A 26,034-nucleotide genomic window follows, 5' to 3' on the forward strand; every position below is an offset into this window, starting at 1 on the left:
TTCCGTGTGGTTAGCGCTAAGTAAGTATTTGCTATTTTTATAAAGTATATCTTAATGCTTACACATAATAAGCACAAATGGTAGCTTTAATTATTATTTAATATTTTTCTGTAATTTGTTATTTGTACTGTTTCTTCTGCTCCTTTTGCTGGCCCTTGGGAAATGTTTGAGTGTATTTATTTTGGTATTTGATACATTGGAATTTAATATGCAGTTTCTTCATTTGTGCTTTCTGAAGTAAATAATTACTTTTATCTTAAAAATGAAAATAACAAAAAACAGGCCAAGTGTAAAGTCAATATTTAAGTTTTCTAATGTTTAATTTTTATCTTTAACATTTAATTTTTTTTCTCAGGGTCAATGACTGTATATTGCGAGTAAACGAAGTAGATGTTCGTGATGTAACACATAGCAAAGCAGTTGAAGCATTGAAAGAAGCAGGGTCTATCGTACGTTTGTATGTAAAAAGACGAAAACCAGTATCAGAAAAAATAATGGAAATAAAGCTCATTAAAGGTCCGAAAGGTATGTATTAAATAAAACTAAGACAAATCATTAAGAAATCTCTGAGTTAAGTATACATATGAACTTAACTTATGACATACATTCTAAGATTATTAATACTAGTAATCTTCTACAAAACTTACATGGATTTTTAGAATTTCTTTATTTTTTGTGCTGATTTTTGTCCGAAGTAGAATTTTAGAATGTTTACATCTCTACCAAGATTGCAGCATTTGAAAAATTCTTAGGTTAATCTGTGTATACTTTTACACATTTTATTGCTGTAAGCATATATATAGCTTAATAAGTTCCATATGATTTTTATATTCAACATTTCTGTAATCCATCTTTAATAGTTTTAAAAAGTTGAGAACAAAATCTCTTATTTTATAAGATGTGTCCCTGTTTGTATTAAGTATCATTATGTAAAAGACTTCTAGCATTAAAAAAATCAAATAGTCTTGTCCTTGAATACTTTGAAGTCATGTATAATGTTGATGTTAACTTGTAATAATTAATCTACAAGGTACTTTTTAAGTACAGGTGCACAGTCTAAGTTAAAAGAAGAAAGTATTTATTAGTCTGTATCATGAGAGTTACATCTGTAGTAAGAACTGTTAAGACGTGATTTCTGAATTCTAAAAACATTGATGGAAGGGAAATATTAATTATAAATAAATTATTAATTATAAATAAATGGAAATATTAATTCTAATATGTGGCTTCATGTATGAGGCAGAATTCCAACAAATGAAAAAGGAGTAGAGAGCTGGGAATTTATGTGCTATTGAACCTATGGGGTTTGTGAATTATATAAATTTCTTATTTAATATTGTTTGTTCATAGAATATTGAAAAAAGAACAAAAGTATCCACATTTTTAAAGCCAGTTGGTTCTGCCTACCACGAACAGTCTTATTTCCTCTTAATTATTTTAATATTTTAAAATAATCTTCTCAAATATTCGAATAATTTTAATTAATCTCAATTATTTTAATCACTTACTTGGAAGTGTTAGTAACAGGTACAACTATGATGGAAACAAAAGTAAAACATAATTTTACAACATCTCTTTGGACTAACAAGTCCATTTACAAAAAGATTTTAAGAAGAAACCTGGGGAAAAAAAAGAATCTGTAACTGGGAGCAGCTATATATGTCTATATAATTGTCCTCTGATTACAGAACACATACTTAGGATTTAAAAAGTAGATAACTAAATACTCTTTTCTATTTTAAAAAACATTAGTATGATGGAATTATTATGTTCTAGTTTTCAAACATTTCCTTCTGGCCTTAAGTTCACATTTATTGATGAGACTCTAAAACTAGTATTTTCCAAGCAGGCCTTGGGTTCAGCATTGCTGGAGGTGTTGGAAATCAGCATATCCCTGGGGATAATAGCATCTATGTAACTAAAATAATCGAAGGAGGTGCAGCACATAAGGATGGCAAACTTCAGATTGGAGATAAACTTCTAGCAGTAAGTATGAGAAATGTATTATCTTTTAAATCATTTTGATGTCTGGGTTTTTTTTCTGACAGACTCTGAAATTTCTACATACCAAAAAGGTTTAAATGAGTAAATACTAGCCTGGCTTTATTAAATCCTGAGAAATGATTCTTAGTATTATCTTTATTTTCCATTTCCATTTTCTCTACCAGCTCCCTTCTTTTTCTTTTGTTTCTTTTTTTTTCTTTTCCTTCCTTTTTTTGTTGAAGTATTGAGGGCTTGAATGCATAGAATTGTTTGATCATAATTCTCGGGTTTGTAACACAATGTCATTATTTGTTTATGCGTGATCCTCTTTTGTTTTACCTTAATTAATAATATAATGAAACTAGTAAAGTCATTACTCAGCCTAAGAACTAGAACATCAATCAGTCAATCATTCTGTGTTTCATATTCCTTTGCTCTTCTTTTTCTCTTTCTTTTTTTTTTTTTTGAGACAAAGTTTTGCTCTGTTGTCCTGACTAGAGTGCAATGGCATCATCCCAGCTCACTGCAACGTCAACTCCTGGGCTCAAGTGATCCTCCTGCCTCAGCCTCCGGAGTAACTGGGACTATAGGTGTGCACCACCACGCCTGGCTAATTTTTGTATTTTTTATAGAGATGGCGTCTCACTGTGTTGCTCATACTGGTCTCAAAGCCCTCACCTCAAGTGATCCTTCCTGCTAAGCCTCCCAAAGTGCTTTTGTTTGCTTCTTAAAAATTGCTTAATCACATATACGTGTGCCTAAATTTTTTTTTTTTTTTTTTGAGACAGAGTCTCACTGTGTTGCCCGGGCTAGAGTGAGTGCCGTGGCGTCAACCTAGCTCACAGCAACCTCAAACTCCTGGGCTTAAGCGATCCTACTGCCTCAGCCTCCGGAGTAGCTGGGACTACAGGCATGCGCCACCATGCCCGGCTAATTTTTTTTTTTATATATATTTTTAGTTGTCCAGATAATTTATTTCTATTTTTAGTAGAGACAGGGTCTCGCTCAGGCTGGTCTCGAACTCCTGACCTCGAGCGATCCACCTGCGTCGGCCTCCCAGAGGGCTAGGATTAGAGGCATGAGCCACCGCGCCCGGCCCTAAATATTTTGTTTAACATTATTTGTTTTGAAACTTTTTTAAAAGCTATTGTACTGTATGGAAAGTATCTTTTAATTAAAAGTGTCTTGTAATACCTTTTCACTCAAATATTTGTTTATTGAGACTTGTCTATATCATTGCCTAAAGCTGAAATTCATTCATTTCACCTCTATGTAATATCCCACTGTATGACTATACCACAGTTTATTTATCCAATCTTCATGAATAACTGTCTTATTAGCCCACGTTCCCTAGAAAAACGAAACCTGAAGAAAAGCTAATGTGCTAAGGTATTATTGGGAAGTGTGATCTCAGGGAAACTAGAGTGAGTGAAAATGAAAAGTGAGACAGAGAATGAAGGAAAGTCAATACAAGGTAGAATGTTTCTGAGCTGCCTGTGATTTCATAAGTAAATGCAAGTTGGGCACAGTGGCTCACACCTGTATTCCCACCAACTTGGGATGCTGAAGCAGAGGGTCACCTTTAGGCCAGGAGTCAAGACCAGCCTGGGTAACACAGCAACACCCCGTCTCCAAAGAAAGTGAGAGAGAGAGAAGAGAAAGAAAGAAAGAAAATAAGAAAGGAGGAAAGGAAAGGAAGAAAGAAAAAGAAGAAAGAGGAAGGAGGGAATAAAGGGAGGGAGGGAGGGAGGGAAAAAGAAAAAGGAAGAAAGGGAGAAAGAAAGAAAGGAAAGGAAAGAGGAGAAAGAGAAAGGGAGGGAAAGGGGAGAGGGAGGGGGAGGGGAGGAGGGAAGGGAGAAGGGAAAGGAAAGAAAGAAAGAAAAGAAAAGAAAATGTAGCCTATTGCTTGTCATGTAGAATAGTCTTCCAGGCAGGTGGTATGGGACCACTAAACTTAGATCCAGGCATGTAGGTAAAAGAAAGGATTTATCTGCTGGCCCCTTTTATATGGCCCCTGTCTCCTGTTATAATCTACCCAAATTAACTGTTAACTGTCCCAAATTTCTGGATTATGTTACCCCTTTCCTGTAGACAACTTCTAGGGAAGCCACCTCCTACACTCCATGGCACAACACTTCACCTGAGCCCAGAATTGGCAGAAGAGCTAGAGCCACTCCCATAGTCTAGATAGATCAGACATGGGCTTCTGACATGTTACAGCTCTCACTATGTGGAACATATGAGCCATGCCCAATCCCAGCCAGAAGATGCTAGAGAACTGGTAATGGTAGGAGGCAAAGTGAGAGCAGCAGTAGTCAGGACTCTCCACTGAGCAAGCAACCAAGGTCTAGTGGGCAAAGGGGCTCAAGTAAATATGAAAAGGCACAGAAACTGGGTCTGGTATACTAGTAAGTTGAGTTATTTCTTTTTTTTTTTTTTTTTTGGTATTATGAATAACTCTGCTGGGAAAAGCTGCTGTGTGTTCTAGTGACCATTGTAAGACTTTCACTTGACTCTTTACCTAAGCGTGGAATTTACTGAATCACTGGGTATCCTACTAGTAGTATTATTTTTAAAAAACATCCTATCATTTTCCAGGCTGCTTGTAAAAATTTACACTCCCATCAGCAATATATAAAAGATTTCTTTGTTCTACATCATGTTCAGTACTGCTTATTATTGCAAAGAGCAGAACTTGAACTACTTTAATCAAACTTCTCCTCTCATAGCTATGATCTCCACTCTTTCCCTAACCTGTAATCAACACCCTCTCACCATTACCACCTACACCTCACACACCAGTCAAAACAGCCTTCTATCACCACTAGGTTTTTCACTTTTACTTTTTAATTTCTTGGATACCATATTTTCCTTTATTGCTTCACCAGAACCAGTTTTAGTGGTAGGGAGCCAGCAACCTGTGCTGATTTACCATTATAGCAGGACTCTGATTTACTCTTAAATCCACTGTTAAGCTTTTGTTCTTGCAGTTACACTGAAATTAATTCAATTTTCAGTCCTCATCTTCATTCATTTATCTGGCATTTTGCATACCTTCCCCCTTCTTCAGATACTTTTTTCATTTTGCCTAAAAGTCATCTTCCATCTTGGTATTTCTCTTATCTCATTAGCCACTCCTCATTCTCTTTTTCTGGTGTCTGGTACTTCGTCATCTTCCTAACCTCTAAACATTGAACCGATCCAGGAATCAGTCCTTGTACATTTTCTCTTCTTTATCAGTGCTCATTCCCTAGGCCACTGTTTTTTAAACTGTAAGTCAAGACTCTTTTGCAAATAACTTTGTTCAAGTCTAAAACTTTGGGATCATCTTTCTTTTACATTCCACATTGAGTCCCTCAGCAAGTTGTGTTAGCTCTTGTGTCAGTTATCTAATGCTGCATAAGAAAACACAAAAATAAATAGTAAAACAACATTAATTATGTATTTGCTTATAATTCTGCGAATTGGATAGGGCTTGTCAGGGACAGCTTGTTTCTGTTCCACATAGTGTCAACGGCAGTGGTTTGATGAGGACCACATGAGCCACCTCCAAGTTGGCTCACATAGACGGCTGGCAAGTTGGTGTTGCCTCTTTCAGCAGGGAGCTCAACTGGGGCTGTTAGCCAGGTGTTTAATTCTCCAATGGCCTCTCCTTATGACTCAGTTACGATTCTCACAGGATAGTGGCCAGGTTCCAAGAGGAAAAGCTCTAATGTATGGCTGTTATCAATCCTCTCTTTACATCACAGTTACAGTACCACACTGGCTAACACTAGTTACATGGCCAAGCAAGATTCAGCATGGGAAGGGATTTTACAAAGTTGTGAATACCAGGGTACATGGCTTATTTCAGGCTACCAAAGGAACAGTATACCACAGCTACATTTCAAAATACAGGCAGTCCTTGCTTTGCACAGTAGTATGAAACCATAAAAATGACCATGCTGCTGAACCCTGCAAAACAGTATTAATAACCAATGGTGAAAATTATGACTCTTCTGTGACCTTTAAAAATTTTTCTCAAAACATTAAAAGCTTTCCTCTTGTCAATTCAAAGGTATAAATTAGGAAAATGAAAAACATTAAAATTAATATTTCTAGTACATAGTAATTTAAAACAGGAACATTGGTAATGTTTTATTTCTTTTCAAAAAATAATGAAAAAGGAGTACTCTAAACCTATAACAAGCAGAAAGGAGAAATCAATAAAAAATAGAACAGAAATTAATGAAATAGGGAAAAGAAAAACCATAGAGAAGATCAACAAAGCTGAAAGTCAGTTCTTTGAAACAAACAACAAAATAACAAGCTTTTAGCTAGACTGGCCAAGAAAAGAGAGAAGACTCTAATTTATAAAAGCAGAAATAAAAGAGGGAGAGAGAATAAGAGAATACTTTGAGCAATTGTGTGCTAACACATTAGATAACTTTGGTGAAATGAACAAATTCCTAGAGAGGCAACCTGCCACTTCTATTTATTGTTATACTGGAGATTCTAGCCAAAACTAGAAGAAAAGGAAGAGAAAAGGACATTCAGTTTGGAAAGGAAGAAATAAAACTATATTTGCAGATGACTTCATACTAGATATAGGAAATCCTAAGAAACAAGGAACCTACTAATAGAACTAATAAACAAGTTTAGCATGGTTGCAGGATACAACACCACTACCTGAAAATCAGTTTTATTTCCATACAGAAGATAGGTGAATGGCCAATAAATAATATTAAAAAAAACTCAACTTGACTATTAACAGAAGTACAGGCTGGGTACAGTGGCTCACACCTATAATCCTAGCACTTTAGGAGGCCGAGGTGGGAGGATCGCTTGAGCTCAGAAGTTTGAGACCAGCCTGAGCAAGAGCAAGACTCTGTCTCTATAAATATAGAAAAATTAGCTGGGTGTGGTGGCATACACTTGCAGTCCCAGATACTCGGGAGGCTAAAGCAAGAGGATTACTTGAGCCCAGGAATGTGAGGTTGCAGTGAGCTATGATGACACCACTACACCCTAGCCCAGGAGACAGAGTGAGACCCTGTCTTAAAAAAAAAAAAAAAAAAAATTGATGTTCAAATTAAAAATACACCATTTTACAGACCTTTTTTTAGTTGATAATATTCAGTGTTTGCAAAGGTTTAAGTAGAGGGGTACTCTCATATTTTGTGGTAGTGAGTGTAAATTTACTAGAGCCATTTAGGAGAACAATTTACATATCTGTTAATATAGGAATGGTTTAATAAATGATGATACAACCACACAGTGGGGTACTGTGCATCAGCTTTTTAAAATGTAGTGATTCTATGTGTCCCAAGATGGAACACTCTCTAAGATATCTTACTTTAAAAATACATTTGCAGAACAAAAATTTTAATTTGGTCTCATTTATTAAAAAAAAGAAAAAATACTCAAATAATTATACACATTCCTCAATGCCTAAAGAGTGGGAGAAAGTCAAGGCTGTGAGAATAGGAGGAATAGGGGCTGGAATCAAGATGGGCCATTCCATTAACATACAGAAACCATATCACATGTCATCATAAACAACTTCATGAGGTTATAGACAATCAAAAAGGGTTATTTTTTTTCCAGACACCTTTATTTTCCTTAAATCACTCCCTTATTTTCCCTATCTTTTGGTATAATTTTTTATAACCGAAAACCAGAAAATACATGAAAAGGTCTTAAAATAAATGTCTTTTGGGATTTTCTTTTAGGTGAATAGTGTATGTTTGGAAGAAGTTACTCATGAAGAAGCAGTAACTGCCTTAAAGAATACATCTGATTTTGTTTATTTGAAAGTGGCAAAACCCACAAGTATGTATATGAATGATGGCTACACACCACCTGATATCACCAACTGTGAGTCTGTTGGCTTAAGTTTAAATTTATCTTATTTCTTTGATGTTATGCACTTTAATGAAATGTTCCCAGTATAATATAATACAAAAAGTTTAAACATTATAGGGATGTGCGTGGTGGCTCACACCTGTAATCCTAGCACTCTGGCTCACACCTATAATCCTAGCACTCTGCCTCTGGCCAAGGCAGAAGGATCTCTTGAGGTCAGAAGTTTGAGACCAGCCTGAGCAAGAGTAAAACCCTGTCTGTACTAAAAATAGAAAAAACTAGCTGGGTATGGTGGCACACGCCTGTAGTCCCAGCTACTTGGGAGGCTGAGGCAGGAGGATTACTTGAGTCCAGGAGCTTGAGGTTGCTGTGAGCTAGGCTGATGCCAGGGCAGCACAATTAGACTGTGTCTCTCAAAAAAAAAAAAAAAGTTTAGACAGTTTAGACATTACAAAAGTATATTTAGGGGAACTATTAAGCATTTTAATCTATTAAATAATAGTTTTTAGAAATCTATTTTAAGTCAAAATTTTCACAATTAGAAAGGAGAGGATCCTTTTTCACCTTTACTATTTTATAGCAGTAATTACTTTTAGCATTTAAGGCATTATTTTGACTTTTATGTAAATAACAGTCACCAAAGGGTATTTGCAAATAATACAGAGTCTCATTTTGTTCTAATAGTTTTGGGATTGAGCATGGAAATGTGCTTTAACATGCAGTTTATTAACAAGCAAAGTACAGGCATACCTTGTTTTATTGCATTTCTCTGTATTGCGCTTTATAGACATTGCATTTTTTACAAATTGAAGGTTTGTGGCGACCCTGTATCAAGCACATCTCTCAGCGCCGTTTTTTCAACAGCATATGCTCACTTCATGTGTCTGTGTCACATTTTGGTAATTCTTGGCAATATTTCAAACTTTTTATTATGTCCATTACAGTGACCTGTGATCAGTGATGTTACCATTGAGATTGTTCTGGGATACCACAAATGGCACCCATATAGGATAGCAAACTTCATAGGTATATTATGTGTTCTCGCTGCTCCATTGACAACTGCCATTTCCCCATCTCACTCCCTCTCCTTAGGCCTCCCTTTGACCTGAGATACAACAATCTTGAAATTAGGCTAATTAATAACCCTACAATGGTCTCTAAAGTGTTCAAGTGAAAAGGAAGAGTCACACATCTCTCGCTTTAAATCAAAAGCTAGAAATGATTAAGCTTAAGCTTAGTGAAGAAGGCATGTTGAAAGCCAAGAAAGGCCGAAAAGTAGGCCTCTTGCTCCAAACAGATAGCCAAGTTGTGAATGTAAAGAAAAGTTCCTTAAGGCAATTGAAAGTGCTACTCAGCAAACACTATGATGATAAGAAAGCGATAAGGCTGATATGGAGAAAGTTTTAGTGGTCTGAACAGATCAAACCAGCCACAAAATTCTCTCAAGCTAAAGCCTAATCCAGAGCAAGGCCCTAACTCTCTTCAATTCTGTGAATGCTAAGAGAGATAAGGAAGCTGCAAAAGAGAAGTTTGAGACTAGCAGAGATTGATTCATGAGCTTTAAGGAAAGAAGCCATCTCCAAAACATAAAAGTGCAAGGTGAAGCATCAAGTCCTCATGTAGAAGCTTCAGTAAGTTATCCAGAAGATCTAGCTAAGATAATTAATGAAGGTGGTTACACCAAACAACAGATTTTCAGTGTCTACAAATCAATCTTCTACCGGAAGATGGCATGTAGGACTTGATAGCTGGAGAGAAGTCAGTGCCATGCTTAGCTTCAAAGGACAGGCTGACTCTCTTGTTAGGGATTAATGCAGCTGATGACTTTAAGTTGAAGCCAGTGTTCATTTAACATTTTGCAAATCTTAAGGCCTTTAAAAATTATGGTAAATCTACTGTCTGTGCTCTATCTGTGAAACAACAAAGCCTGGGTGGCAGCACATCTGTTTACAGTGTGGTTTCCTAAATACAGGGTGTCCCAAAAGTTGCCATACATAGGAAAAAGGGGAAATTATAGCTAAATGTACTTTTATTTACAAAACATTTGTTACACAATTTTTCCTTGGTATCAAAGGCAACTTTTGAGACACCCTATATTTTAAGCCCACTGTTGAGACCTAGCGCTCAGAAAAAAGATTCCTTTTAAAATATTACTGTTCATTGACAAGGCACCTAGTCGCTCAAGAGCTGTGATGGAGATGTGTAAGATTAATGTTGTTTTCATGCCTGCTAACACAACATCCACTTGTAGCCTACAGATCAAGGAATACTTTTGACTTTCAAGTCTAATTTTTTAAGAAATACATTTCATAAGGATGTAGCTGCCATAGGCAGTGATTCCTCTAATGGATCTGGGCGAAGTTAGTTGAAACCTTCTGGAAAGGATTCACCATTCTAGATACTATTAAGAACATTCATGATTCATGGGAAGAAGTCAAAATATCAACATTAACAGGAGTTTGGAAGAAGTCGATTCCAACCTTCTTGGATAACTTTGAGGGGTTCAAGACTTCAGTGGAAAAATGTAAGTGTGAATGTGGTCAAAGTAGCAAGAGAACTACAATTAGAATTAGAAGTGGAGCCTAAAGTTGTGATTGAATTGCTCCAGACTCATGATAAAACTCTAACAGATGAGGAGTTGCTTCTTATGAATAAGCAAAGAAAGTGTAGTTTCTTGAGGTAAAAATCTACTCCTGAAGATGCTGTGAACATTGTTGAAATGACAACAAACAATTTAGAATATCACATAAACTTTGTGGATAAAGCAGCAGCAGGGTTTGAGAGAATTGACTCCAATTTTGAAAGAAGTTCTACTGTGTGTAAAATGCTAACAAACATCATTACATGCTACAGAGAAACCTTTCGTGAAAGGAAGAGTCAGTCGATACAACAGCTTCATTGTTGTCTTATTTTAAGAAATCACCACAGCCACCCTATCCTTCAGCAACCACCATCCTGATCAGTTAGCAGCCATGAACATCAAGGCAAGGACCCTCCATCAGGAAAAAAGAATTTGGCTTGCTGAAGGATCAGATGATTGTTAGCATTTTTAGCAATAAAGTATTTTTAATTAAGGTTTGTATATTGTATTTTCAGACATAATGCTATTGCACACTTAATAGACTACAATATAATGTATACTTTTATATGTACCAGGGAAAAAAATTTCACATAATGGCATTATTGCAATATTCACTTTATTGCAGTTATCTGGAAAGTGTCTCCAAGGGATGCCTGTAATTCTGATGCTTCTGGTGCTGCTGGTTCATGGATTGTACTTTAAGAAACACTGATTTCAAATATTTCTAAAATTTAAGGGATTTTCTATAATCTCAGCTACATGAGGGCAAATACAGTCTTTGTACTTTAAGGCCCTGGTATATTGCCTGTATTTGTGTGCAGTTCAGTTGTGTTGCATAGAATTGAACTGTTATTTAGGTACTTATGTATTTTCAAGTTTCTTATTTGATTCTCAGTTTTTTAAATATACAAGCTGAAAAGAGATTTAAATATATTTTTTAATTTGTGTTGGTTGAAAAATGATACCTGTGTTTTTTCTGGGCTTTGAGTTAATGTTTGAAGAAGCCGTGAATAATAAAGATCTTAAATGTATTCTTTGTAATCTGCTTTTGTATGTTCCTTTTTTAAATTGTAGTATTTTAGAAATATTTGTGATTTTGTAAATTACAATGTTTCTAATTTTAGAACTGTCAAGATTCATTGCCATCACTAATCATTATAAGTTAAATACAAATTATATTTTGAAATCTACATACTATCCTCCAGTAACACACCTTTATTATGTGTTCATCAATTTATTAATTATTCAAGTATAAATGAATTATTTTCTTAATAGTATTCAACTTCTCTAATGGACAGGGCTAGTATCTTATCTTTATGACAAAGAAAAGAACTTTGCTACTTACTTGAAATTCTTACATACACTTGGTTTTGCATACAAACTTTCTATAAGAGCTTTGTATATTTTTGTGATTAAATATGCATTTTCAATAATAAGCTATTTTATTCATCAATTCAGGTATCCTATTTTGAATGCTACTTATCTCTTCTAGACAACCAGGTATACATTTGTGACAGTTGTTCCACAGATTAAAAATTGGTGCTCTGATTATGATTATATTGGGTTTTTCCCCCATCTATTACTGAACTAATAGACCATTATTAAAAAGTTTAAGTTCATCTTGCTAGTTCAACTTTAGCATTATGTTCTATATCCATTCCCCTCTCTTCTTGGGCAACTATAATTATGGATTTTGTTGTATACTCCAGTTCATGTTTATTCTACATATGTAATTTATAAACAATTTGTATGTTTTTTAAAAAGCATTTGTGTTTAAAAAATTTTACATAAATGATTTTTACATACCAGCTTTTCTGAAGCCCTCGCTATCAGACTATTCAGTCTACTGTCCTATTATCAATCTGGCTTTAGTAACTGAAGATTTTAGTGCCAGACCCGTTGTCTGTCTTGCTCTTATTAACACTGTCATTCTTAGTGATGTCCAAAAGCCACACTAATGATTCATCCAACACCTTGGCTTTTGGTTCCTTGATCTCTTGCTATCTAAATATCCTGCCCTCCACTTGAGCTCAGTTACTTACTTCTAAGATAATATGTTAGATCTTCTTATCTATAATTATTAATACCTTCCTCACCTCTAAAATCTCAATTTAAGTTATCCCATTCTCTGACTACAACCTTCAGTTCATACACCCTATTCTAACAATTCAACCTCATCTTGATCCTTATTTGTTTGATACTGTCATTTTGTTGCCCCCTTTTGTCTCCATTTTTCCACTATTTTAAGCTTAGATTGCATAGTTTGTCATCATACTCACTTCCTTCCCACATGTCTTCCAGTCCTTTGCCCCCTGCTTCTTCACTGGCAAAAGTAGAACATGACTGGAAAAAAGCACAAAATTGTGCTTTTAACTTATGACCATAAATCACACAGGTGAGCTCTCATTCCTGCCTGCTATCCTACTGTATTTCTCTAATTAATTTACTCTCCTGCTCTGAGAATTCTCTCTCCTCAAACCTCCTTTCCTTGCCATCCGTTCTTCAGTCATAGCTGAAGATCTCATTTTATATTTCATGTAAGCACCCAGAAGAGAGCATCCTTATCTCTCCACTTTCAAATATACCTATGTAACTATATCTTCAACCCAAAAGTCTGCTTTCCCTTGTGTTATAATAGAGTAATTGTCATTGTTCCTATTGAAAACCAGATCTTCCATTTGTATACTGTGCATCATCATTTCTTGTCTGCAAAGAGTCGTGCTCTTACAGCTGTCCCTTCTCTCTTTTGCATAATCAAATTCTCTTCTGTCCTGGATCATTACCATCAGCATACAAACATGCTTTAGCATTCCCTGTCTTAAGGAGGTATGAGGGACCTTCCTACAATTCAAGATACCTCCCGTTCCTTTTCTCTGCTTAATATCACAAAGTGCTGATTTTCCTATCCTGTAAAGATCACCATCACATCAAAAATGAAACAAGCCCATTGTGGTGGTGTGTGCCTGTAGTCCCAGCTACTCAGAAGCCTGAGGGAGGCAGATCACTTGAGCCCAGGAGTTCAGGGCTGTAATACATCATGATCGTACCCATGAATAGCTACTGCACTGCAGCCTGGGCAACAGAGCAGGACGTATGTAACAAAAAAGAAACATACTCAGTCAAAAAATGGGAAAGGTCTGTAAAAGATTTTCTCTGTAAGAAATGGTATTTCAACTACTCATAAGAAGAGAGATACAAATTAAAACAGCACTGATAATCTGAGAGGTCAAGTCCACTGTCCCTTGTTCTTTTACTTAGAATTAGCTTACCACTACTTTAACTTCTACTCTTTCATTTGAATTTAATATTAGTTCTATAAGATTATGGTTGGAGAGAATTGGATCTTTCTGTCCATGAAGTTGATATAATTCTCCATTTATTCCAGTCTTCTTTCTTATTTTATGTATTTCAGTACCTTTTTTTTTTTTTTTCTCTGAGACAGAGTCTTGCTCTGTCTCCCAGGCTAGAGTGCAGTGGTGTCCTCATAGCTCACTGTAATCTCAAATTCCTGGGCTCAAGCGATCCTCCTGCCTCAGCCTCCCAAGTAACTGGGATTATAGGCACATGCCACCATGCACAGCTAATTTTTCTATTTTTTGTAGAGATGGGGTTTTGCTTTTGCTCAAGCTAGTCTTGAACTCCTGGCCTCAAGTGGTGCTCCCACCTTGGCCTCCCAAAGTGCTGGGATTATAGGCATGAATCACCTTGCCTAGCCTCTTTAATTTTTAATCAAAGTAAAATTTACATTCAGGAAGGGGAACCAGTTTTAAGAGTTCAGCTTAATGATTTTTTGCATAATGCATGCACCTTTGTAACTATCTTTCTGATCAAAATATAAAACATTTCTAGCACCCTAGAAGACTCCCTCAAGCGCCTTCTTAATTAGTATTCCACCCAGAGGTAATACTTTGATCTTTGTATATTAGATTTGCCTATTTATATATATATATCTATCTGTGTGTATATGTGTTACTATATTATAAACATATATTAGATCACCTTATTCTTAAATTTCTTGTACAATTTGTACTTTTTGTATCTTCCTTCTTTTACTCAACGTTAGATATGTGAGATCTATCCATGTGGTTGTTTGGGTGGTCTTTTAATTGCTGTGTATTATTCCACTATGTGAAAATACAGTAAATTTTCCATTTTATTGTTGGGTCACTTCCAGTTTTGATTAATTATGAATATAGCTGCTATGGACATTTTTCACATGTCTTTATCAGGTGTAAGCACTCATTTCTCTTGGAGTGAGATAGCTATGTTAGAGGGTAAGCATATGCTTAGTCTTCAATTGATACTGCCAGTTTCCAAAGTATTGGAAACAATTTATACCCCAGTTTCTCTACATCCTCACCAACTCTTGGTGTTATCAGTCTTTTTAATTATGGATATTATGAGTATGTATACAGTTACCTCAATTTTATTATTGAATTTTTATTTTTTTATTACTAGTTTTTCCTGATGATTGATAATGTTCATCACTTTTGTCTGTGCTTATTGTTTTGACTGTCATCTTCTGTGCAATGTCTTACAAATTCTAATTACATTTTTCTATTGGTTTTGTCTGTTCTTCTTACTGATTTGAAGGAAGTTTTACGTATTTGAGAAATAACTCTTTAATCGGTAATATCTATTGCAAATGTCTTCACCAAGTTTGTTTTCCCTTTTTCGTTCTATTAATGGGGATTTTTGATGGATTAAATTTCTTAATTTTAGTGAAGTCAATTTATCAGTCTTTTCTTTCATGATTAACACTTTCAGTGACCCATTGAAATTTTTTCCTATCCCAGGGTTATAAGGGACCCCTAGGAGCTGTATTGTTTGCTTTTTACATTTAGGTCTCATTTAATTTTGATTTAATCTTTGCATGTAACATGAGTTTTTTAAATATATACAGATATCCAGTTGATCTAGCACCATTTTGTGAAAAGACCATCATTTCTGCCACAAATTGCATTGGTGCTTTTATTATATTTTAGGAAACCATGTATTTGTGGATCTTCATTCATCTATTTGTCTTTGTGCCAGCACTACACTCTTAATTATCATAACTTTATAATAAGTATTGAATTGTGTTATTGTAAGTCTTTCAATTTTGTTATTCTTCAAGATTATGTTGGATCTTCTTTGGATTTCCTTATTAATTTTAGAATCAAAAAATTTTACAGGCCGAGCACGGTGGGTCACGCCTGTAATCCTAGCCCTCTGGGAGGCCGAGGCGGGTGGATCGCTCGACGTCAGGAGTTCGAGACCAGCCTGAGCGAGACCCCGTCTCTACTAAAAATAGAAATAAAAATTATCTGGACAACTAAAAATATATATAGAAAAAAACAAAAAATTAGCCGGGCATGGTGGCACATGCCTGTAGTCCCAGCTACTCGGGAGGCTGAGGCAGTAGGATCGCTTAAGCCCAGGAGTTTGAGGTTGCTGTGAGCTAGGCTGACGCCACGGCACTCACTCTAACCCGGGCAACAAAGTGAGACTCTGTCTCAAAAAAAAAAAAAAAAAAAATTTACAGATCAATTTAGGAAAAATTAAAACTAAGTCTCTTAACTAGTCTATGAACATATCACTATCCAATTATTATGGTCCTTTTTTCTTTCTCTCAGCAGTGTTTTTTATAGTATAGTACGAATTTTATAAATCTTTTGTTAGATTCAGTCCTAGGTATTTGACGTTTTAGATGCCATTATAAATGATACTGCTTTTTAAATGTTTCTAAGTTTAACTGCTGTATAAGAAATAAGACTGGTATTTATATATTGATTGTTTAGTCAACAGTCTTGCTAAATTCATTACTTATAATATTTTACAGATTTTTTTTTATTGTCTATGTATATAGCCATGTCATCTGTGAACAATGGCAGTTTAACTTCTTTCTTTCCCACCTTTATACTGTTCATTTCCTTTTTTCTTGTCTAATGCCCTGGTAAGACTTTCAGTTGAATGTTGGGTAGAAACAATGATAATGAATATCACTGTCATGTTCACAAACTCAGGGGGGAAGCAGTATTTCACAGTTGCGTATGATATTACCAATAGGTTTTTTTGTAGATATCCTTTATCAGATAAGAAAGTTAACCTTTATTCCTGGTTTATGGAGAGTTTTTATCTTGTGAGCTTTTAATTTCATTAAATTCTTTATTTAGTGAGAGGATTTTTCTCCTTTATTCTGTTAATGTGTTAAATTACATTGATTTTCTAATGTTAAACCAACCTTCCACTTGTGAAAAAAACCCATATGGTCGTGATATATTTTATATACCATTGGTTTTGAACTGCTTGCATTTTGTTTAATGTTGTATGTCTACGTTCATAAGCATGAACTTAAGATAGTGCCCTGACATTTTCCTTTCCTATAATGTCCTTTGCATTTTTTGGTATTGAGATTATGCTGGTCTCCATAGCATGCGCTGAAAAGCATACTTTCTTTCCTTTATTCTCTGAAAGTTTTTATAAAGTTGGTTTTATTTCATCTGTAAATGTTTGAATGAATTTACCAGTTGAGGCCATTTATCTGAACATGGAGTCTTTTTGTTAGAAAGGACTTTTAGTTCTGATTCCATTTTCCTTATCAGATACAAGACTGTTAAGATTTTCTGTCTCTTGTTACCAGAACAGAAAAGAGGTCTAGGTCACATTTGATTTTTTTGCAGTGATTGTCAAGCACAGATGGATGGAGAGGGTATTTCTTACAGAGGCAACCCTGCAAGTGAACAGATGTCAAAGTTGGAAAATAATTTGTACACTAGATAGAAAGTATTTTTGGCAAGACTAGCAAAGGAAATAACGAGCGAGAAGGTTATAGAAGTTATCTGGGAACCATAGAAGATAAAGAGTGGTTGTAACAAAATAAGGTAATCTTATTTGGGTAATAACCAAAATATGGTACTAAGGAATAAAAGTAGTTTTATTACTAAAGAAATGAAGAAGTCCATTGGATCTAACAGAGAATGTAGTTTCTCTGCTGACATTAAAATCTCATGCTTTTACATTATATGTATTCTCACTTTTAACTTATATTCTCTTTAGCTGAAAGGCCTTGTTAAACTTCTGATTTGGTCACCAGTTTCACTTCAAACTTGTCCCCTTGCTTTTCTCCCAAACCTTAGAGGTCTTGAGTCATTAATTTTGATATCTAAGGATAATGAATTAGGCTCTCTTGTTTTGTAGGTCACTGGCGGACCTTAATATGTAAGGTCTGGGGTATAAGAAATAGCACTCTCTTATCTGATCCTTCTTTGGGGCTGTCCTTTTGTTCATAGGGACATTAATTTTTAGTCCTTGCTGTCTAAGATACTATGCCTTACATGTGAGATTAACTGCCCAAGAAAGGATTTGTTGACAAAGTCTGAATATGGCAGGGAAAAGGTACAATTCCTTGCTTGAACATTTGATTGAATTTCTTGTCCAGTTGTTTTTTGTTTCATCCAAACATGATAATGCAGCAAAGGAATTTAAGAATAAAAAATCAGTAAACTCTAGATTTTTAAAAGGCTGGTGATTAGAGAGGTTCATGTGAGTATCTGTTGCTTCAGGGCTACATGCGTTCCCTAATAAATCACAGATACTCTTACATACCACTTAGGAAAAGACTTTGGACTTTAAAGGCAAGAGCCATTGGAAGAAAGTCCTTTGCCTCAAATATAAAAGTGCATCTTATATGTGGACTGGATAGGAAACAATTGCTGTTGGGTACTGCAAACCTATTAATCTACTAGATTGTACTAGATCGCTTAACCCTGTACTATCATAGACATTGTAGACTTTTTTCTTTTTGTATGGTTACAGATAAATAGAGATGCATAGATGCTGCATCCTTTTGATAGAGCAAGCATTTTTCCAATATACCATAGTTCCAGTAATTTCCTATTGCCTTTCACTGAGATCACTTTATTCTTTTATGTCACCTATCTAATCACTATAGTGACTTGAACTAATGATCCCTGCATTTTTGTACCTCCGGTGGGTAACATAGTGCTTTGTCCATTTTGGTATTCAGTAATTCAAAAGAAGAGATTGATACTTGATAATAAATATTACAGCTAATTTTAAAATGCTTTGTTAACTTTTTCATAGTAAAGCCTCAAGAAAATTAAATATTGCTTTCTGTGTGTTTTGGTAACAATTCATATAATTCAAGTATATTGTATCTGTAAGCTAAAACTTAAATGTATTGCTTACCTGGGTCTTTAGAAAGAATGGTCAGGAATATCTTTATAATTTTATGTACTTAGCATTTGCTAGAATGACAACCTATGATATTTATTGTCATTGAAATGAATCAATAGATAGTTTTCTCTTATTTTTTATTTTTGCCTTTTACCAGGTTGACAGATCTGAGCTGGAGTAAGGACATAGGCTTTTTGCACTGGTTTTTAAGCTTCTGGTTTTCATTATTCACAATCCAATTTTGATTATATATAATTATTTGAAATAGAAATCTGCAAAATAACTCTTCAAAAAAATGAAGTTACCATACTTCAGACTTACTTAGTCTTTCCTATGATGGTCTTTTAAATGTCCTTTCCTGGATTTCACTACATGAATAAGTTAGTATTATATAAAACTCCTTTTTAGTTGTATTTTATCAAAAGAAACCAAATGGACTAAGTTTGCTTTAGTGTTCTCAGTGTCTAAAGTAGTTTTTACCTGGAAACAGCTCATCCAATTTTTTAGCTGATAAATAAATATTCTCTACCAAATTCTGATATACAAAGGAATGGGTATGAGTTATACATTAACTTTAAAATTTATAATCGATAAATGGGATACTGAATGACTTGTTTTATTTTTGAAGTATTTTTCACTTTCTTTGTTTTGAAGCTTCTCCTCAGCCTGTTGATAACCATGTTAGTCCATCTCCCTACTTGGGCCAGACACCAGCATCACCAGCCAGATACTCACCAGTTTCTAAAGCAGTGCTTGGAGATGATGAAATTACAAGGTAAGAAACTTAACATTCATCTTCCTTACAGAAACTCAGCTATTAAATTTTAATCAGCCACATAAGAGAGCCACAGTTTTTAGGATAAAAACATTTATTAACAGTTGATAAACTTTAATTTTTTTCATTGGAGGATTCATTGAAGAGCCCAGAATATAAAAATATTTTATATTGTAAATAAATTACAGCTCCTTTTCTTTTAATATTGCTTTTTTCTAAGGCTTGGTACATTATCCTTAGAAATTAACTTAGAGAAACTAAGTTAAGAATATACTTAGGCATATTTTAAACTAACTTTTTATATATTCCTTATCTAATAGGTACCATAAATATTATAGCAATTTGATTCATGTTTGGAATTCAACAAGTAGTATTTATTTTGTTTGATATATATCCTTGATATCCAGACATGTAAAATTTACTTTCATCTGACATTACTTAACACACTGAAGTTTTTAGATTAACATTGCCTTTTTAGCCCCCCAAAATTGTTTTTTTTGTTTTTTTCTTTTTTGAGACAGGGTCTTGCTGTGTTGCACAGGCTGGAGTGCAGTGGCACAACTGTAGCTCACTGCAGCCTCCAAACCCTGGCCTGAAGCAATCTTCCCACCACAGCTTCCTGAGTAGCTGGGACTACAAGTGTGCACCACCGCACCTGGCTAATTTTTTTTTTATTATATTATTTTTTTGTAGAGACAAGATCTCACTATGTCATCCAGGCTGATCTTGAACTCCTGGCCTCATGAAATCCTACCACATCGGCCTCACAAAGCACTTAGGATTACAGGCATGAGCCGCTTTGCCCAACCTAGTCTCAAATAATTCTAATTACATAGAAAAAAATTGGTGAAAATATTTTAGATCTTTTTCACATATATTCAATATAGTAATAAGAAACGATGTATAGTTTGCTTTCATAATTTGGAGAAGTATTTCATATTAATTATAACATTTAACATTAAATGTGTGCCAATTAATGTCTTCTCTTATGTTTTTATTATGGCATTTTTGTTAGCATTTTTATTTTTGAACCTTGTAATTTTAATTATTCTTTACTTATCAGACTCCTAATTGTAGGCAGTGATCCCCTTAAGGACAAATAAGAGTGTTTGTCTTTTTTCTCTTCTTTAAGAGTTCACAAGGTTGGAAACACAATAGGTGCTCAGTAATTGTGTTTGGAATGAAAACTAGTAGAAAAAATGGTGTTCCTTTTTGTTTGTGATTTGAATATTCAAGGCTGTTAGTCTTTAGGCAGTGCTCCTAGACTGATTTTTCATGGCAGTTTATTTTTGTTACTTGCTAATAGTGCCTTTTTAAGGCAGCAAAGAAGAAAAATAGGTAATGGCCTGTCTAGTCTTTTCTCCAATCTCTTTGCGTATTTTACAAATTAAAAAAATAAGTTGTATTTGTACCTTTATTGCTGTCCCTCATCCTTCTTCACTTATATCTCTTGTCTAGAATATTGTATTGGGTTTTGAAGTATTATTATACAACAGGTCTCCCTGTTTCTATCCTATGAAAATCAGATGGTTGATTACTGGATATGTCTTCTTAAAATGGTGTGTGTTTTTATCACTCCCTTTCGATAATCTCACTACTTTGCCCAAATAATGAAATACAAAAATCTTCGACCAAACATTAGAAGTTCTCCACAATTTGACCCTAAACAGTCTTTTAGTAGTTATCTCATTTTACCAAAACAAACAAAATACAACATACAAACACTTTGATGGTTCTAAAGTTCATTTTTAACAGCTTTATTGAGATATGATTTACATGCCATAAATTTCACCCATTTAAAGTATACAAGTCAACAATCTTTGATATATTATATCAATTTTTTAAAATTGTGGTAAAATATATATAATATAAACTTTGACATTTTAATTATTTTTAAGTGTACAATTCAATGTCATTAATTGCATTCACAATTTTGTGCAACCATCACTGCCTTTCATCACCTCAAACAAATTCTGTAACCATTAAGCAATAACTCCCCATCCCACTGTCCTCCCAGCCCCTGGTAACCTCTAATCTGTTTTCTGTATCTATGAATTTGCCTATTCTAGACAGTTTATATAAGTGAAACCATACAATATATGTCCATTTGTGACTGACTTATTTCACATAGCATAATGTTTTCAAGGTTCACGCATATTGTAGCATGTCTCAGAATTCCTTTTTATGACTGAATAGTATTCCATTGTGTGTATGTAGCACATTTTGCTTACCCATATGTTGGTGAACATGTGAGTTATTTCCACCTTTTGGCTATTGTGAATAATACTGTGATAAACATTGGCATACAAGTATCTGTTCAAGTTCCTGCTTTCAGTTACTTAGGATAAATACCTAAGGGTAGAATTGTTGGTTCATACGGTAACTCTGTTAGCTTTTTGAGGAACCACCAAACTATTTTCCATAGTGGTAGTACCATTTTACATTTCCATCAGTAATATATGAGAGTTCCAGTTTTTCCACATTCTCACCAACACTTGTTACTTTCTGTTTTTTGTGTTTTTTTAATAGCCATCCTAGTAAGTGTAAAGTCTCTTGTGGTGTTGATTTGTATTTCCCTAGTGATTATTGGTATTGAACATCTTTTCATGTGCTTATATTATTTGGAAATCAGAATGTATTTTCCTCTGGAATATTGTTGGATTTCAGGAGGGCATTTTTAAATCATTATTTACTGATATAAAATTATAATTCAAACATACATATATTTTAAAACACGGAAAAAGCCCTAAAGCATGAATGCACAATCTAACATAGGAAATAAAACATCACCAATATAGCAAAACCTGTCTGTGCCCCTTATTCTACCCTGCTTTTCCTATACTGCCTCCCCTAAATTAACTGCTTTCCTGAGTTTTGTGTTTATTCTCACCTTTTTTTCTTCATATGTGTGTATATATCTATTAAACTATTTTCCTAAGCAATATATTTCTTAGTTTTGCTATTTTTGACAAAATACAATTTTGTGAACCCTGTAAGTGAGAAGGCAAAGTTGAATAATGATGATGAAATACATATGTCTGACTAGAAAATACTATTTAAGTTTTGAGAAGACAAAGCTTTAAGAAGATTAATTGCACATTATATGGAAGGAGCCCTAAAATTCATTTTTAAAAAATATTTAACTCTGTTAAGGCTTTTGTGATCAATAGCTTTCTGTAATGTTTTAGAAAAATCAGATTATATTTTTAAAATATAATCTCAAATGATATTCTGTATTTCATCAAATCTAAAATAATCTGCTGCTAGCAGTTTCAAAATACTACTAGAAGGTATGAATGGTTTTCACACAACTATGTATAACTGACAGCAGTTGTGAAAGAAATTATCAATAGTAAGATGTATTTCAGAGATTTATTTATTTATTTATTATTTTGAGACGGTTTCACTCTTTTGCCTGAACTAGAGTATAGTAGCACCATCGTAGCTCACTGCAACCTCCAGTGCCTGGGCCCAAGCAATCCTCCTGCCTCAGCCTCCTGAGCAGCTGGGACTACAGGCATATGCCACCACATCCAGCTAAATTTTTTAATTTTTTTTGTAGAGATGGGGGATCTCACTATGTTACTCAGGCTGGTCTTGAATCTTGGCCTCAAGTAATCCTCCTGCCTCAGCCTCCCAAAGTGCTAGGATTACAGGCATAAGCTACTGTGCCCTGCCATCAGAGATTTTAAATGTGAGGAAAGAAATAGGTGCATTTTACAATTGATGAAAAGCAATCATTAATAAATAAGTCACTGATAGTGGTATGGGAAATTCCAAGGTTCTTATAACAACTTTAGGCCTGTAGTGTCTCTGGTATACTCTTGATTTCACATTCATAATGGTAATGTGTCCAAACCCATAGTTTGTGTGTAGGTTTTTTGAGGGGGGGAGGATAGCTAAAAAAGTGGTTTGTCCTTGTTAGGGTCTGTCTTTCTTTGGGAAATGACAGTAAAATTTCCCTTCATTTATTAGAGGTCAGATTGGGGCCACACCCTCACCATAGCAAAGAAGAATGAGATTGCCGTGACTTGTTTAGGTTAATTATGATTCATCCCCTTGAGACTGGAGAAAGTACCTACCTTCTCTAAAACAAATGGATAGCGGCTTTTAATCATCTAAGCAGTAGCAGGGGTAGTGACTGTTTTGTAGGCAATAAAGTGTGTACAACAACTTTTCATGAATATTATATATATTTCTTGATAGGCTCTTTAAATTATTATTTCTTTAATTTCCACATTATTTTTTTCCTTTTTGTTTTGGTTTAATTTTTATTTTATAACACAGGTTTTTAGCTTTTATATAAGATTAGATGTTTTTCCATTTGATTTCTAAGCCTAACTTCTAGGCTTACAAAGAATCTCTTTATCCCACTGTTTTGGAAAAACTGTTTATATTTCATCTAGCTTTCTTTATAGTTTGGTAATGTAAGAGTTATTAACAAGTAGTTCTCATTGATAGAATGTCAGGTTTTATGTAAAATTTCCAAGGTATAAATAAATTTTTTTTAATCTTCAGGGAACCTAGAAAAGTTGTTCTTCATCGTGGTTCAACAGGCCTTGGTTTCAACATTGTAGGAGGTGAGGATGGAGAAGGAATATTTATTTCCTTTATCTTGGCTGGAGGACCCGCTGATCTAAGTGGAGAGCTCAGAAAAGGAGATCGTATTATATCGGTAAGATATGTTAATCAAGATAATTTATTATTTTCACTATGACCTATTAATTGTTAAAAATGTTTTTTTTATTTTTTATATCATAAAATTATGGGTATATCTTAGTTACCTTCTTAACATTTTAAATCTTGTAGAATTATAGTGTTGTCAGAGAACATTTTCTGGATGATAGATTTTCTTTTGATAGTTTGATATTCTTAAAAGAGGTCAGTTTTATAAATGTGCTTGAGGGAAGTATTAATTCTCTATTTGTTGACTGCAAGGTTCTCTCTGTGTACTAGTAACGTAAGCTTGTTGCTTGCATATACTACTTTATATTTTAATCTGTTTGCCTGATCTGTTGTGAAAAAAGGTTTTTAAAGTTGTCCAAAATGATGGTGGTTTTAGCAGTTTGTCCTTGTAGCATTAGCTTTTTCTTTACATCTTTTGAAACTGTTATTAGGTATATATAATTATATAGTGACTCTCTTTATAATAATGGTTTTAGTCGTAGAATATGTATTTTCTGATATTCATGTGGCTTTCTGATCTTTTTTGCTTGATTTCCCTCATCTTTTCTTCTCTTTTTATTATAAATTTGTGTGCTTATGTTGCAATTACCCACACAGTTTTTACACTAAAACTGATCTATAGGTCTACTATGACACACTGGCCTTAGGAAGCTTTAATTCTAATCATGCTCTTTCTATTTTATTTCTGTTTCATTTTTATACTCCCAAATTTAGTCATTTTTATTTTTGTTTTTTAACAGCCAACTCACATGGTATACAGTTTTTGTTTGTTTATCATTCTAATTGTATATTCTCTTTTCTGTGTTTCTCAGTGGATCAGTAATGAGCATTTGGATTGGACATTTACTTGTTGTATTGGACTGTCTTGCTTATTGTAGAAAATTTAGCTTCTCTAGCTTCTATCCTCTATGTGCTACAGAACTCTGTAAAAAGCAAAAATGTCCCTCAAATAGCAAAATACATTTTAGTGAGAGCCCATGGTTTGTTTTTTCAACAGTGGTTTCTTAATGGTAAATATTCTTAGACTTTATCTAAAAATATCTTTATTTTACTTCACTTGTAAATTTAATTGAATCCTAGATCATAGGTTGACAGCTTTTGTCTCTCAGTACTTTGAAAATATGATTTTATGCTGTCTGGCTTGCTTATTGCTATTTAATACAAAAGGTCTGCTCTCTGTCTTGTTTGTGGGTAATTTGGGTTTTTTTCACTGGTTGCTTTTAAGATCTCTGTCTTTGGTATGTTGTAGTTTCACTAAAATGTGAAACTATGTCTACGTCTAACATTTTATTTATTCTATTTGGGATTCATTATGCTTATTGAATCAGAGGAGTCATGTCTTTCATCAATTCTGGAAACTTCTTAGCCATTGTCTTCTCACATTTTGCCTCTCCCACGTTATATGTATTCTGTCCTTCTTGAACAACTGTGAGTGGATGTTATCATTCTGTTTTGTGTCTTTTAACTCCAATTTTATATTTATCAACTCTGTCTCCTTGTACTTCATTTTAGTCATTTCTTTAGGTCTGTTTTCTTGTTTATAAATTTTCTTGATCTGTATCTAATCTTGTCTTTAAGTCAAACTAAGATTGTAATTTCAAAATACCATTTTTTCCTAAATATTCCTTCTGATTCTTTTTCCAACTGCCTTGGTGGTTTTGATTATTAGGTTTTTCTGTTAAACATACTTACTTTATTTTTATATATAGTAATTCTGTTTTCTGGAGTTCATCGCTGTCTAATACATGATATTTTATTGTGCCTCATGGTGAATTGTTTTCTCACGTTCTAAATTTTGGATTGTGAGCTTATGTTCAGTAGTGCTTTATTTACGTTTTTTGCAGCAATCAGTGGTGTCTGAATTGGGGAGTAGTGCTCCAGTGAAATATTTTATGTTGCTTGTGGTGGACTCCAGGGGTATCATTCTTATCATCATTTTTCCTATGAGAAAAATAAGATTTAGAGGTTAATTTGCCTGTAGTAGCAA

General features: G+C 34.2%; 1 protein-coding gene across 9 annotated transcripts in view; it reads left to right on the forward strand.

Annotated features, from left to right (window-relative positions):
* DLG1 (discs large MAGUK scaffold protein 1) overlaps nt 1-26,034 on the forward strand; it is a 276,957-nt gene that overhangs the window by 164,101 nt on the left and 86,822 nt on the right. For all 9 annotated transcript variants that reach the window (XM_045539998.1, XM_045539999.1, XM_045540001.1 and 6 more), the window contains 5 exons: nt 356-525; nt 1,850-1,986; nt 7,695-7,839; nt 19,241-19,361; nt 23,880-24,036. In XM_045539998.1, the coding sequence (XP_045395954.1) occupies nt 356-525; nt 1,850-1,986; nt 7,695-7,839; nt 19,241-19,361; nt 23,880-24,036 (730 nt within the window). The remainder of the gene's footprint in view (nt 1-355; nt 526-1,849; nt 1,987-7,694; nt 7,840-19,240; nt 19,362-23,879; nt 24,037-26,034) is intronic.

The sequence above is a fragment of the Lemur catta genome, chromosome 1 (genome assembly GCF_020740605.2).
Source record: "Lemur catta isolate mLemCat1 chromosome 1, mLemCat1.pri, whole genome shotgun sequence".
NCBI lineage: Eukaryota > Metazoa > Chordata > Mammalia > Primates > Lemuridae > Lemur > Lemur catta.